This window comes from Curcuma longa, chromosome 1, assembly GCF_044706935.1.
Source record: "Curcuma longa cultivar G26 ecotype Majalengka, Jawa Barat chromosome 1, ITB_CL_G26_1.1, whole genome shotgun sequence".
Lineage (NCBI taxonomy): Eukaryota > Viridiplantae > Streptophyta > Magnoliopsida > Zingiberales > Zingiberaceae > Curcuma > Curcuma longa.
The window spans coordinates 22580675-22597563 of record NC_133861.1 but is presented as its reverse complement, the minus strand read 5'-3'; the positions used below and the strand labels follow the sequence as shown (position 1 = coordinate 22597563).

Below are 16889 nucleotides of genomic sequence, written 5' to 3'. Positions count from 1 at the left end.
GACCTACGAGATAACATCTCATAATAGTATAGATGACCTTATTTAAGTCCCGGAGCAATGGTACAACGGTAGGATATCCAAATTGTGACCTAGTCGATCTCCTACGACGTATTTATAGAAATTTTTCTCGTACTTTTCGGCGTATCTATACAACCTTAAAGTCCAAGACTAAATAAATAGATGACCTTATTTAATAGTCAACTTTTCGACGTATCTATATAACACAAATATAAATAAATATAATATTTATATTTAAATAAATTTTATTTTATTATTATTATCAATTAAGTTTTTTTAATTTTCTCTTTCTTTGTACATTTATCATAGTTTTATATTTTTTTAATTAAAGCATTAATTGTACATGTCTTAATTGAAGCACCTATTAATTGTACATGTCTGTACCATTTTAAGTGTGTCTCCTAAAATTTTTTCTCAATAAGTACAATCCAATTTTTTTTAATATTTTTATTTTTTATCTTATCTATCCTTATATATATGTATATCCACCTTAACATTATCATCTCTGTAACTTTCATCTTATATTTATGTGCTCAAGTCATATCTCAACACTAACTCCATATAATATAGCAGGTCTAACTGTCGTTTTGTAAAATTTTTTTTTAAATCTTAAAGGTATTTTATGATTATAAAGAACACCTCATATTCTCCTTCATTTCAACCATCCTACTTGTATTCTATATAAAATATATTTCTCAATTTCTATAGAAATGATCCTAAATAATTAAAACTCTTAGTTCTAATATTATTAAATTTAAATTTCATATATTTTACTTTTACTTTACTAAGCTTAAAATTTTTCATTTCTAATATTTCTCGTCAAAATTCGAGTTTAACATTTACTTCTTCACGTGTCTCATCTATCAAAATAATATGATTTGCAAATAACATACATTGTGGTATCATATATTGGATATATTCAGTGAGTTTGTTTCTGATTAGTGTAAAAAGATAAGGATTTACAATTGATTTTTTATGTAATCCTATGTTTATGGGGAACACTTTGGTAATCCGTTTGAAGTCTTCACTCTTGTCATTACATTCTCATGCATATCCTTAATTAGTTCAATACCTATCTTTTTTAGAATTCTCGATATAATTTTTCTTGAGACTAGTCTATCATGAGTTTTTTCTAGGTTGATGAATACTATATGTAAGTCTTACTTTTATTTCCGATACTTTTCAAGTAGTTGTCTGAGAATATGTATAGCTTCTATTGTCAACTTTTTATGTATAAATCCAAATTGATTTTTAGTCATCATGATCTCTTTTTTTTTTTTTCTATTACTCTTTAACAAAGTTTCATGGCATGACTTATCAATTTAATTTCCCTATAGTTTGCACAATTTTATATATCTCCTTTATTCTTATATAAAGAAATTAGAATACTTATCCTCTACTGATCGAGCATTTGTTTAGTTTTTAATATCAGGTTGAATAATTTTATAAGTCATTCAATATCTTATTTCCCTACATATTTTCATACCTTTATTGGAATATCATCTAGTTCGATTACTTTTTCATTTTACATCCTATTTAAAGCTTGTTCTACTTTTAAAATTTGAATTCTATGATAAAAATTTAAATTTCTATACTTATTTGACATACTTAAATTACCTAAGTTAAGTTGGTCACCTAAACTTTCATTAAAAAGTTGATGAAGATACGTCTTCCATCGTTCTTTTATTTCATTATCATTTATTAATACCTTATTGCATTCATCTTTAATACATCTTATTTGAGTAAGATTTATTGTTTTCTTCTCTCTTGCTTTAGCTATTCTTGTAAATATCTCTTTTCCTTTTTTTTTTGTCTAATTTTTAATATAATATGTTCAAAAATTTCATTCTTAACTCCATTTATTATTTTCTTGGCCTATTTCTTGACTATTGTATATATTTTTAAATTTTTCTTGTTCTTACAACTATATAATATATTATAGGTTCTTCGTTTTTCTTTCACTTTCTCTTGTACTTTCTCATTCCACCATTAAGATTCTTTACTTGGTAGTGCACGCCCCTTTGACTTGTTGAGTATAATTTTAGCTATTATTTTTAATTGGATTTCATCTTATCCAATGTTGTATTCAAGTATCAGTATATTTTTCCTAATACTTGTATTTCTATTTTCTCCTTAAATATATTTTTTTCTATTGTTTAACTTCCACCACTTAATTTTAAGAGTCGTGCATATTTTTCTTCTATTGATACTATGCTTGAGGCGTATATCCAACACTATTAACTTATATTGGATAATTAAGTTTTCTTTATAGATGACCTTGTAATATTTATAAATCTTTTTATCATTCTTTCTAACTATAAGAAAGTCAATTTATGATTTATTATTATCACTTTTAGATCTGATCAAGTATTCTTCTTTTTTCTTAAAAAATATATTAGCTAATATAAGATCATATGTTATCACAAAATTCAATATAGTTTTTTCTTCTTCATTTCTTATTCCAAACCTATAACTCCATGCACCTTACCATATTACTCATTTTTCACTCCAACATGCACATTTAGATCTCCTCCTATTAAAATCATTTCAGTTTGTAAAATATTTTATAATACCTCATCTAGGTTGTCCCAAAATATAGATTTGGTGTGTTCATCTAATTCTACTTCAGGTGCATATATGCTAATTACATTAATAGTTTTTTTCGCCACCACTATTTTAAGAGCTACAATCCTATCCTCTTTTTAACTACTCCTATTACTTCATCCTTTAGCGAATTATCAACAATAATACATACTCAATTTCTTGTTTTACTCATTCATATATATCATAACTTAAAACTCAAATTCTCCATTATCTTGGCCTTCTCTCCTACCCATTTTGTCTCTTATACACATAAAATATTAATTTTTTTCTTAATCATCGTATCTTCTACTTTCATTATTTTACCAGTAAGCGTTCCTAAATTCCATATTCTAAATCTTAAACAATTAAATTTTCTATACTATTTGTTCTTATTCAACCTATGGTGTAAGAATTCTTGCACATTTAACACTATATTCGAGTTCTCATGAAGATGTAACAGTCATTGCCAAGATATTATAGCTCGGACCCTATAACGCGTTCCTTACGGGGAACATTTTAGCATTAACATAATAGTTTGATGAATTCATCCATTGAATATTTGCTTGTAAATCCACGTTGGCTAACAATCTAACGTTTAACTCTCATCCTTTTTCAATCAACCTTGGGACAGACTTTGGCGAGGTTCTTTTCAACATATTTATGTTTGTGTATTTTTTTAATGTAGACTTGAGACTCTCCATGACAGTGCTTATGCCACCAATACCACAAGCATACCTTCCACTAGTACGGTGCAATGGTAAAACTCTGATACCCTAGGGTTATGGTGCACGATGATAAAAGGTGGGACGAACTCCCTAAAAAATAGAATTCAAATATCATCCATAACACCTTACACATGGAGAATTTAAAACAACTTATGATGTTAGACCGTTTGTCAAGATCCATCTGCACTTTTTGATTTATCATTATGATCGATAGAAAATTTCAATAGGATCTCCAAAATTATTCATATAGTAACAATTGAATATCTCAATTATTAAAAAAATTAATAAAACACTAATAAATATAATAAAAAATCAAAATTTAATTTTTAATAAAATAAATATTTTAAAAACCAACTTCTAAAATGCGCATAAACTATACTCCAATTTACTCACAAAAGGAATCAAGGAGAAAGTTATACCTCTAGGATTAATTTTGCCAAAACATCTAAATTATCCAAAAAACAAAACCAAAAACAGCGACCCTGCGCCCTTGTGGTAGTTGACTCCATAAATCACAACATTTTCACTGCCTGCAAGTACAACCATTGTGCATCTTCCATCATCAATCATCAACCTTAACATTGAGGAGAGGAGCTTTCATTCATTGAACTAATAGGGGACCGTAATTGGGCATTCTGAATGATTAGGAGGCCGAACAGGGCAATTGTTCAAGCGAAATACGTGAGACAGAGAAAAGCAAAAAAGATGGTTCAATCATCAAGGGAAAAATCTTGCATGTCATTATTAGAAATCCAGCTGATCCTAATATTACATGTTTACAGGCACAAATATGATGCAAAACTTACAGATGGAAAAAAGGCATCCAAACAATGGAAAATTTTGACACAGACAATCTACTAAACAACATGCACACACCGAAACGACAATAAAGAAGAAAAAAAAAATCTAAACAAGCATGGAAATTTTCAAATGATAAACAGCAATTTACATTATAGTCCTGAAGATCTCTTCACACACCTTCCTCAAAATCAGACATAATCACCATTGTTCTTCAATTCATTCACACGACGAACTAGAATTTTCAGTCTTATCAGAGTAGCAGAAAGGCTGCAGACATTTGAGTGGGTTGTAGTTGCCTCATCAAGTCGGGTCCTCAATGAAATTTTGATTCACGTAGGGAACAAATGGGTAAGATGCCAACATAAATATCGAAATTCATGTTCATCCAAAGGGATTGCTTCCAACAGGAGCAAAGGAATTTGCAGTGCTTGGTTGGTTGTAACTGAAAGGCTGATTTTGATCAATGTTTGAAGTACCAGACAACACACTTTGATTTCTGCAATGAGAGAGATTACGTGGTATCAGATTGTCAGTGCATGTAAAACGTGTTCTACGTTTCTAAGTGTCTGCAATGAGAAAAAAATATTAGCCTAGTGAAATAAATGTTGGTCTCTTTGTACACGTTGAGGGGGAAGCACACTCATGCTTATATTGAATTTCCGTAACAAATATATGGTTAAGATTCAAAAACCAAAGATCATATTACCTCGGAGAATTTCATTCTAGTGGGTGTTAGGAAATGGACTGAAATTTCACATATCAAGTAATGCAAATTTCAGCTTAATAAGTATTCAAATTGAGAGAATGAGAGAGAGAGAGAGAGAGATTCATGAAATTAATATAACTAATTCTTGCATTTTCCCCAACTATTTGAGATCAACTCTATGAAATTTATACTTTCATTGCACGCTATACAAGGCTATATATTATTAGTAATCTCAAATTAAGTTATACAAAATTATTGCATTAAATAATATTTTTTGTTCTCCCTTTATCCTATATACTTTTCGCACTAATCAAGTTGACTCTTCTAATTATAAAATATATTGGTTGACTTTCAACTTATTCATACTACCTCCGCTTATTTCTTTTATTTTTATTATCTGTTAGAGTTGAAAGGGAGCCTCGGAAATAGCCTCTTACAAAGCAGGATAAAATTGCATACAATAAATTCTTCTCTGAGATCCCGCATTAGTGGAACCTTCGTGCACCAGATTATCCTTTTTTATCTGTTAGAGTTACACCTAATTGTTGTTAAGGCCACAAAGTAATATAATTAGGATAAAATTATATACCTCCTTGTATTCCATATGCAACCTTTCAATTTCGAAACCTCCCTTTTAGTAAATTTACATATAGTATAATAATCTAGTTCAAAAATGAAGTAACTTAAAGCTTTAGACACAGTATATTTAAAAAAGAAAAAAATCATTGAGAAGGAGAAATTTTTAGTTTGGTTTTGACTCTTTTCTAAAACGTACTTAAATTTGCTACATGGAATCAATAAAAGGACTGAAGAAGATTGTGGAGAACTGAGAATAGATGACCAATTAAAGTCTGACAAGTAAATCTGTCAGAAACTTGATAAGGGAATTGAAATCAATAAGGACATTAGTAATCTCAATAATATCATACTCCTTAATAACAGGTGAAAATTAACACTTGTTAACAAAATAGAATAGAGAACTTACCCCAGAGACATCGCAGCATTAGCTAGTTGTGGAGGCACGTTGTTTGGAATCTGAGACATTGCAAATGGACCTAAGGTGGTTGAATTTAGATTAGTATAATGTAACATAAAAATTTACATGAATTAGTTGACTAGAAATCTCAAATGTATCATGTAATTACTTGGCAACATATTAAATGCATAGGGTGATTGTTGTGAGGCCATCCAATGTGGGGAAGGGGCTCGAAAACTTGCACTTTGAGGTATGGAGCCTGGAGGAGACATGTTTGGTAATGCTCCCTGAAGAGGCGTCACCTATATCAGGAGAAAAGCAAACCATTAAACACACACCCATTACATTAGTATGTCACAGCTACTAGGCCAGTTGATGGTTAGTCACATATGAATACTTTGCTCATACACCACAGAGTATTATCCAATCTAAATATCAAAGTATGAGGCAATTGCTTCACAATGAGAAATTTTAGTCGAAAGTGGAGCCAGGGCATAATTCTGGAAATATCAAAAAATATTCAAATTCCAAGGTAAGGTTAAGATTCCTTTAGACTACTATTCTGGAAATTAATGATACAAACTAGAATGGTTAAGAGCATGTGATATGCCTAACAAAAAGGATGAAGTGGAAGTTGGAATGCTAAGATAATAGAGAAAAATTCCATTTCTAACAATTATGCAATATTTAATAATACACACTTTTTAAGTACTCAAAGTTATCTTAAACTAATTTGCAAAAAAATGTTATAAAATTGTAAAAAATATGTCTGCTTTGTATATAAAGAGAGAGTAGCCTAACTGAACATATCACTTTATCAAGAATGGTCACAGAAAATTTGATCATCAACATGTTTAAGCTTTGGAGACTTTCTGACATTCAGAAGTGGAAAATGGAACTAAGTGCACAAAGGATTTTGAATGTGAGTATATTCACAATGTCAAAATTGTTCAGGATTATTGATTGTAATTGTTTTACCTAATAAGTTAGGTGAACAATAACTATGAATTACTCTCCTGTGAGTATCAATTAGTGAGCAGGCATCAAGCATTCTAATAACAACAATCCAGTGTCTCAACTATTGTTAGTTGGCTACATACATCATATATCACCATTGAACTACTTGGGGTTGGCTACATACGATCATATATCACCATCAGACTACATAAAACTATCTGCTAATAAATTTAGGTCTTCTAAATTATCCTCCTCTCTCCAACTTTAATAGATTCAACTTGCCAACAGATACATACTCCAATTTATTTATTTCTTATTGCATCATATGTTTGGAGCTATAATTAATTGCTCCACAATAGAAATAATGATCTATGCATCCATTTAGCATTTTTAAACACCAACTTTAATATGTGTTGATTTGTAACTGCATAAAAATCAAACCATATTGTATGACTGTTTCACAAGTATATAAATTTTTTCATTTAACCTAAGACACAACAGTAAGCACACAAGACTTCAAAATTTTCTAAATTTTAATCACCCACTTTTTATCCTACAAATCTTATCTTCAGCAATATTTTCTTGTTGTTGAATAATAACTTGCAAGGATTTCGAATGCATTCATCTTGCCTATTCCTCACCATTTAACTTAAAACATTTATATCTTCTTTCCTATAAACAAAACACCGCAAAAAGAAACTCGGTGGATGGAGAGGTAGAAGTGATTCCAATGTCCAAATCTCTCAATTTCTTTTGGAGGGAATTTGAGGTAGGAAAAAGAAATAGGGAGAGAAGTATTTCTCTTTCTTTCTCTCATTTTGTTCCAGTCAAAATTGAACAGCTCAATTTTCAATATGTTTATCATTTAAAGTTTTTGAAAATAAAAATGATAAGATAAAAATTCTTTGCTCCTATGAATCCCTCCAAGGAAATAATAGGCAAGAAATTTCACATGTTTCTTTGCCATCAAACAAACAATACATAGGAATTGATGTTTCCCGTCTTCTCTAATTCTCTCTCCTTTTGATCTTTCCATCTTCCCAATTTTTTATTCCACCTAGGAAAACAGCCTTACTTTATATAATTTCTTTACACAATTAAAGTTCTTAATTTGTTCCATTTACTCTCTCATCAATTAGCACAATATCATCAACATATATGAAAAGTAAATCAATGGCATTGTGTGCAGGTTTAATTAACCATTTTACTTAAATACCAATTTAAACTTTCATAATGAACCTTTTAAAATATTCAAAAATCTAATAAATGAATAAAACTTGACCATTCCAATATTTTTGTTGACTAAAGGAAGCAAACTCATGTAAGCAAATTTGTTCTGTGATTGCAAATTTTCTAAGAACATAGAATAGGAAAATAATAAGCAAAAAAAGAAAAAGATAACCAGAAGTATAATTTGATATATAAAGATAAACATCATGATAAATAATTTTATGAAGTTTTACACCAGTAGATATTTGTCCAACAAAGTAGCCCCTTTCAGGGTTTGGAACTACAGTGGATGACATGACAATAAGCACATAGCGAATACATGATGTTTTGCAGATGTGACATACTGAATCTTTTAACACTGTTGAATGTTGAAAAATAAAAGAGATATCATACCATCGGAGCTGGATCACTGGTAATATCAAATGGGTTAACAGATTTTGGAGATTGAGTAAATGCAGGCACCACCTGGAGGTGAAAGGAAAATTGTTAGTCTAAAAAAAGAACACTACACAAATGTACAGCTAATAAGACTCATATACACTGAAAGTTCATTACCGGACTGGTTGGGTAATACATGTTATACCCCATACCAGGATAGGGCCCTCTTTGCCAAATTGGAGCTGATAGAGGTGCAGTCGGATAAAGTGAGGCAAAAAGATCCTGTAAAAAACTAACAATTTTGAGTGATGATGGTACATTTTCTTAAGTCAGTGATAAGATTGTGTGCTACCACTGGCAGTTCTTTTCTTCCACTAGATGTATTTCCCGCCGATAATGGCTGTGAAGACACTCCCGTGACTGTATTTTGTGGTGCTCTAGTAGCAACTCTAGGAAGATGTCCAGCAGGATTTGCAATTGGGGTATTTAAAGATCCTTGCCCATGCGGAGCAGATGACAACCATTTCTGGCAAAAAGTACACACAACTTGCAAATTAAGAAAATTGAAAGTAAAAGGAACTCTAGGTGAACAAAAATGAAAATGCCTCTACCTGGTTGTTTGAAGATTCAATTCCAGATGCATTGGATAGCTGATCAGTAAGTATGTTATCCATGGATGGAAATAATGGTGCTTGCTGTTGTGTTGCTGTGGACAAGCTCCCACCAATACCAACTTTTGTGGACAAATCAATTCCAGAAGGCAAAGTTGAAATACTCCCTGAAGGTGGTAAGCCCGAAACTGATAACTGGGCAAGACCAGATACTAATGGGTTTGCATTAGGAGCCACTTGAGGTGCACTTTGCTGCCCAGAATTGAAAGCTGCCCACTCTCCCCCATTGCTAGCAACAGTGGTAGTTTGCTGAGGAACAGGCTGCTCTGGATTTGCAGCAACAGTAGGTTCAGGATCCACACTAAAATCTATAAGACTCTCCGTGTATGCCCTCTTCTGCACTGAATTTGCATCAGCAGAGCCTATGCTGCTTGGAGATAAACTCTGCAACATAGTAGATACAGTGTGATCAATCCAAGAAGTTTTCTGAAGAACAAATAACCACATGATCTATGTATGAAATCAAACAGTTAAGTGTGAGCAATGCAAGAAATAAAGCATTCAATTGATTGTCAAAGTCCAGAAATTTGTAGCTTTGACCAATATAATGAAAAATACATGCATTCAAAATAGTGAAATATCTGATACTCTGCTCATTTACCTAATTCATACATTAGTTTATGAGAATATTGATTAAAACAATCTCAAATCAAATGTTAATATCCCTTATTGACAATATGTTGCCTAATATATGTCAAACACTCACCATCGTCTGAGCAGAATCATCAGGTACGCTGGATCCATTTGGTTTAGGAGTGCTGCTAACCTGAAGTCGTGGTACCTCATCACCCAAGATATCACTCACAGGGCGCACCACTGGAGGACTCAGCTTACCAACATCTTTCTGATGTTCTGATGATCTCCCATCTGGCTTTGGCATGTGCGGAAGCCTATGCTCTTCAAGCCTTCTGTTTTGGTTTCCATTTCTAACTTTGTCATCTTTAACTCTATCATCTACCACCTCAAAATGAGTCGGACTTCTCTTGATATCACCCTGGTTGTATCCAGGACTCCCTCCACCAAAATTAGACCCAGGACTTCTTCCTCCATAGTTGGATCTGAAACTCCGATCATCATTTCTACCACCGTAACTAGGACTATAACGACCTTCATATGGTGGGCTTCTGGAACCACCTCTATATGATTCTTCACTTTTGTTTTCATTATTATTGTCCCTATCACCCTGCAACACAAATAATACAAATTTTAGTCAAGCAGATTTGACAAGAGCAACTTTTCTGTACACAAGTAGAACTTTTCAAATCAACAATATCTCCATCAATTGCTACCTTCAGCCTCTGAGACATGTCTCCAGGCCTCTCCCCAGCATATCTTCGGTCAGCATAAACATGCTTAATGAACTCCCTGAGTCTATCAATGTTGCTGTAACTCAAAGGAAAAGCAAACAGTTAAGGTTATCAAGGCATGATAGTTCACTAAAGAACTGAAAGGACAGAATGGGCAGTAACCTGCTATCTGGAAATAAGTGGCGTTGTGAATCCCAGTTCTTAAAGTAAATTTCTCTTGCACGCTGTAGGAAACAGAGTACCTTTTACATGCTTAGAAAGAGTAGCCAAATTATATGTTTAAAAAAAGTGAATACTTTCAATAGAGTTGTACCTCATTTCCCCCTTCTTGAAGGGAAGTAACTTCTTGGGAAGTAAATTTAGCCATAGATATCGATTTAACACGATGGGTAAACTCTCGACTGCAAGGAAAAATGATACAACATGATATATCATATAAATAATGACTGGACAAAAATAGGAACGAATCCATGCTGATAAAAAAAATATGTGAACACTCACTGTATTCCACTACAATTTGTACAAATAAATGTCCAGAAATTTGTGCACACATATTGTGGACCCTGTCAAGAAATATACATTAGCTTAACAAATGAAACATAACAAGCAAGTTGTGTTTCCTCACTAGGTTCACAAAACTGTGCATGTTTACTAGATCATTGCTATGAATAGAAATAGAATTGAACTTTTGAGAAAACTTGGGATCCCATGGATGAAGATATGCTAGATTCTGATTCTTATATAAATTGTAGATTCTGATTCTTACCAAAGAAAGCCAGATTTATTTGAAGCTATTCAAACAAGCATACGTCAACTAAATGGTATTCCCATAGCTATTGGCGTTACAGATTTTCAGTTTGGGGGAGGAGGGGGTAGTATGAGATCCATATTAGGCAAGAAAATTACTTGTTTCATCAAATATGCTACCAATCGATTTCTATCTGTCATTATTTGTTATTATTGTGTGTGCTTCTGGAGGAGCACGCATGCAAGAAGGAAGTTTGAGCTTGATGCAAATACCTAAAATTCCTTCTGCTTTATATACACAACAATCATAGGACATTTGTATTGAAATATAGTCAAAACTAAATATTAGAGTGCTTGTGTTTGCCACCAACCAATTGTTTACTTCCTGATTGGACACAAACTATCAGTGGGTTTTGGCACAACGTAAAGTTGCATAGATTGGCAAAAAAATTGTGCACTAGTAACCATTTTACATCTTTATTTTTATCCATGAATTTTTCCTAATTTGTTGGTTGTCTTTAGATATGATGTAGAATGCATATCATGTTAAGGGATTCTTGTGAAGTCCTAGGACACCTTTTTGCTATAATGAAAGGATAAGGAGACAATGGAATGAGAACTTAGGAATATGAATTACTTAGTAACTTACAGAATGCCACTTTTTGTTTGGCAAACCATCATCCATAATAGGATGAGGACTGATAAAGTTTAATTACCATAACCACTAAAACTTAGTTTTTGAAGCATTTTTGCATACTCATTGAATTATCTTTTTCCCTATTTTCAAGTTCATCCTCATGTCCATTCCTCCACTGGGAATAAAAGTCAAAAGGTCATTGCTATTTCTAATCTTTTATCACCATTTCATGTGATTTAAGATCCCAAAAAACTAAAATCAAGAAAATTTTCACATTTCTCACTCCAATATACTATATCTACCCAAACAAGGCCAGGCTACTTTATGACGAGGACTTATGATTCAGTAAAAATCTTCATTATTGTGAACAATGTAAAGAACAAAAAAGGTCATATATAATCAGAGGAATCTACATATATAACCTGATTTTAGAAACATTATAACGAGAACAGCAGTTACCTGGACTAGCAAGTTAACGCATGATACTCAAAAAACTCGAGAGTTGACCACCTTACAAAAATAAAAAATGAAGAGCATATAAGAGATAATGAGTTCTGTTATTCCACTATGATGCTTGGATGACCACTACAAAATGGCATATGCATACAAGGTTGTCTGGTATACCAAACCTTGCTTTACTGCAAGCTACTACCAAGAGGCTTTTTAAAACCAGTACCAATAATCAAGTTTGCTCTAAAATAAATTGATATCAAGGCTCAGTTTTAATGTGCTAGAAAATTACCAAATAGCATAAAAACATAAAAATCTAGATATTACTTCAGTATTAGCATGTAAGAAATTCATGTTTTTACAGAGGTGTTACTTCAAGAATAGATTGATTGTCCATGTAGATTAAGTCTACCAAAGGTTCATAGTTAACCTAACTAATGAAGATATTATCTGATGAAATGAGGTCGCATTGGTGACTAATTGAATTGCTGTGGGGTTCCAATTAACGGCAAATGAAGCAATAAATACTAAACATGTCTAAGAATAGTTTGATTTGAGCTAGTTGGGCTTATGCTATGAAACAAGACCCAATTTGAACGAGTATCATCAAAATAATACGTCCTAGTTGATAGGGGAATGGATCATAGATAGACTGGATGGCTAGAGGGGGTGCATAGTGCTTCAGCCAATATGAAAAATTTTCTTTTGCAATACCAAAGCTTTAACACAATAGAGTTAATGTAATTTTGAACTTACAGTTCCTACTCTACGGTCTATGGCTTGTGGAAAAAGATTAAGGGATTGAGGGTTTAAAGGTATAAAACTTAAGCCCTAAACATAAAAAGTAAAATGAAGATAAAGTGGAGCTGTGGAATGGCTTTGTTGTTGTATTTTGAGCTCCCCTTCCCCACTATAGTCTTCACTCCATGTTTCGATAAGTGTCATCCAATTGTTGTGTTAAATGCTAGTTGACTCAATTCTTTCACCAGTCTATCACGAGATCATTCACCGCTAACTATTATTTCCATTCGATTCATTGGCAATCCAGTCGACTAGAAACCTTTCGACTCAACTCAAACCTTGTTAGTCGACTGTAGTGCATAAGATTATCTTTAGACACTTATTTTTTTAAAATTCAAATAAGAATTCAGTTAATTTAATCCCCAACAGTTGACTAATGAGTCTACTGAACCCAAACAAAAATATTTTATTCCCGAGCAGTTTAACTGGGATCAACCTCTTAACTACTAGATCATCAACGATAATTCTAAAACATCATAAACACAAAGACCTTGTTTCTTTGTTCAGTGTTTTGCTTAAATAAGAATCTACTTATACAAGTCATCTCTCATTTGGACTTAAGAGTTAATCTTTGCAACACTTTGCCCACAAAGTCATCTCTCATCAGGTCATAATTCCCTTGGATGCATTGAGCTCTAAGCTCGTTCCACATTCATGCTTCACTTGTTTACCTATGTAGTTTGTACCTCCAACTAAGTTGTCACCTCAATGCTCCTTATCATACAGTCCTTCAGATGTCACATACCATCCTTCTCTAGTAGATCTTGAGCCATGAGCCACACCAACTTGACCGCACCAAGTCAACTTTGCAAACTCTGAGTACATTCTACTAAGTCACTACACAACTTCATGCACACATCGATAACAAGGTACCTTAATGCTTTTCCCAACACATCAAAACATTTTAGTCAAACGCGACTACTTAGGACATGATGCACTAACACTTGTTACTTACAAATATTTACAAACATTTGTATTTTCACTCCAATATTGACTCCACATCACATATGAAAATGGTTATAGTCGCCTATTTATGTATCTCAAATCAACATAAAGTGCACATTTTAAAATATATATAATTGTACATGCACTAACACATATCATGTCTCAAGTACAATCAAAACAATCATCAAGTAGTTTGTCCCTACAATTTGGGATCAGGTACATGGATTTTATCTCTCCATTCAACTCTATACAAGACTATATTGCTAATAACATTTAGATCTATTAAATCAAATTTAATTAATGAAGTTTCCATTTATCTCCCTCTACCATCATTACCTTCAACTCAAATCTATTCAATTTGTCTAACTGTAGTATCAATTGACCACCTTTTCACAAATCCATATTCACGTTGTTCTATTTAAATATAAATGCCCTTCTCCTTAGCATCAAAGAAATACTTATTACATAGAACCTCAATTCACCAAAAGAAAGTAACCTCACCAGGTTGTTGCAATTGATGCACCTCCGATTGGCAGGAAGCTTCAAGAGCCCTCGAATTATCTTCTCATTCTTCTCGTCTTCCTTCACCCGGTTCGCCATCACAATTCCTCTCTACCTCCTCGGATGCCTGAAATTTCGCACGTGATCCACTTCTAGACCAGAAAAGAAACACAAAAAAAGCTCAAACTGACTTGAACGCACGCATCGATCAGAGAAGATGGGTATTTGACCAAAAACCAAAACAAGAACGTCCGGATCTCGCAGCCATCCAAGAATCAAAGCCTCGAAGGCTAAGATCTACGCAACAATGTCATGGAGAGCGGAGGGAAGACAGTACCTGATTCGGCCTCCAAATGGATGGATTCGCACACGAGGAATGGAACTGGCGATCGGCCAATAGGGTGAGATGGAATCGATCGAAACGAGGAGGCGGCGAAAGTTGTCCTTTTTTTCTACGGAAAGGACGAGATGGTTTTGTTATCTCGACGAAGTAACATTTCAATTTGACCCTTAAAGTTATAAATGTTCACTTTCTCAGTCGCAGATTAAAAACACTCGCCGGGTTTGCCGGTGGGCGACGGGTTGCTGCCAGTACGCGACGGGTTCAGCCGCTCACCAGATCAGCAGTGACCTGTCCGGACAGGATACCCTCAATCAACCCCAAAAAACTGACGTGGCTAACTCTTACTGGTACCAAATAGATATTATTTCTTATAATATATTTTATCATAATTACTATCTTTCCATTGGTATTTTATCAAAAAATATTTTTTAAATAGAGGATTTTAGAAAAATAAAATAAAATATTTTATAAGTTACAATCATATTAAATGCATTCTTTATATGTTTTTCAAAAAAATAAATTTTTTAATTTTTTAAAAATAAATGTATAAATACGCCAAGATTTAGAGCCAGCTAAACAAACAGCAATTAATAAACTTGTGTTTGAATTCAAGAAATGATCTTTATTTTCAAAAAAATAGCTATGATTTAGATCTTCCAACTACAATAGAATTTTCTAGCTCCATGTGAGCTTTAGATGTACAAGACATTTGTTTAGGCGATCGATCATATTTACTTACAAATATCATTTTAAAATACCACGTTATTTTTAAGTTTATAAAGAATTTTAACTTCTCAAATAATTAATTTTAAAAATTATTTTAACAAATAATCAATTAGGTTAGATGAGTTAGTCAGGATTGAGCGAATTAGTTAGATGAGTGAGGTGGATAAGATAAGTTAGATGGTGTGATTTGTCTAGATTGACCGATATGTTTGATCGACTTAGGCCAATTGATCTGCAGCTAATTGATATGATCAATTTAGGCTAACCAACCAATCTAATTAAATTAGACAAGTTAGGTGAGACAACCAATTTAGTCAAATCAGTTCGATCCACTGGGTCTGTTCAACTAATCAAGTTATTGAGAAATGCTCAAAGTATTTTAGGGCAGGAAGCTCATATTGAAGAAAGATTAATCAACTCGAGGGCCATAAATCTAATTTGAGAAGGTGCTCGAATGACTTAAGGTTGGATTGATGTTCGGTGGTAGATTGTCATATGAAAGCAGAGATTGATCTCAAAGGAATAATTTTTTGAAAAATAAAATCCTTTTCATACATCGTTCGATCACTATGATTTACTCCCTTTGGCCACATCAAATGACTCAAGGCCGGAAAGATTGCATTAAGGAGGAACTAAACATCGAAAAACATATTTTTTTAAAATACGTAAATTGTATTATAATATGTGATTACTTAGGTGGTAAGTGAGCTATCTAAGGCTTAGTTGCTAAAGTATTTTTTAAATATATAAACTGTATGATATGTGATTACTTAAGTGGTAAGTGAGCTAAGGCTCAGTCCTAAAGCCTTTTGATGTTTGAAAATGAGGGGCCCACTGGATTTCAAGTAATTGGGCCTTGGCAGAGGGCTTAGTTCTAGAATTGTCGTCAATTTCGTCTTAAATCAATAAATGATTGAATAATAAATTATGAACCAAGCAAATGAAACCTATCAAATATGACATTTTACGTACTTAGTTTTGCATATTATCTAAAATGAGCATCCCAATTTCGAATTAACCAAATCCCGTATGTTGGGTCCAAAAGAATGTACGTATCTCCACAATAGCATGATATTATCCACTTTGGACCTAAGTCCTCATGGCTTTGCTCTTGGGCTCTCCCCAAAAGGCCTCATGCCAATGGAGATACTTTTCATCCTTTTAAACCCATGATCTATTCCATGTGTTCTCCAGATGTGGGACTATGTTTGCACCCTTGCAACCCAACAATCCTCCCCTCAAACAAAGGACCACTGGAAGCTCCCCTACCATTTCTCACCCTTCACATCCTCTTTCCTATAATACCCCCTCTTTCTTTTCACTATTCATTCAAACAAAAAAACTCCAAAACGCTTTATTATTTCTGCTAAAAAAATCTAATCTCTTA

At 33.0% G+C, this 16889-nt stretch overlaps 1 protein-coding gene across 4 annotated transcripts; it reads right to left on the bottom strand.

The window, feature by feature from the left end:
* Positions 1–4043: 4043 nt before the first annotated feature.
* On the bottom strand, positions 4044–14901 carry LOC141844327 (uncharacterized). Of its 4 annotated transcripts, none has more exons than XM_074732366.1 (14): positions 14771–14901; positions 14434–14585; positions 10854–10915; positions 10666–10753; positions 10515–10576; positions 10335–10428; positions 9752–10228; positions 8986–9429; positions 8727–8900; positions 8552–8656; positions 8390–8461; positions 5979–6111; positions 5819–5888; positions 4044–4623 (listed from the first exon to the last, which is right to left on the bottom strand). In XM_074732366.1, exons 2-14 carry the CDS (start codon positions 14530–14532, stop codon positions 4509–4511), a joined length of 1995 nt encoding a protein of 664 aa, XP_074588467.1. In that variant the 5' UTR covers positions 14533–14585; positions 14771–14901; the 3' UTR covers positions 4044–4508. The 4 variants fall into 4 exon arrangements, with proteins under 4 accessions (XP_074588467.1, XP_074588475.1, XP_074588483.1 ...); XM_074732374.1 differs by having other exon boundaries at positions 14434–14582; positions 14771–14898; XM_074732382.1 differs by having other exon boundaries at positions 14434–14560; positions 14771–14898.
* Between the last annotated feature and the right edge of the window lie 1988 nt (positions 14902–16889).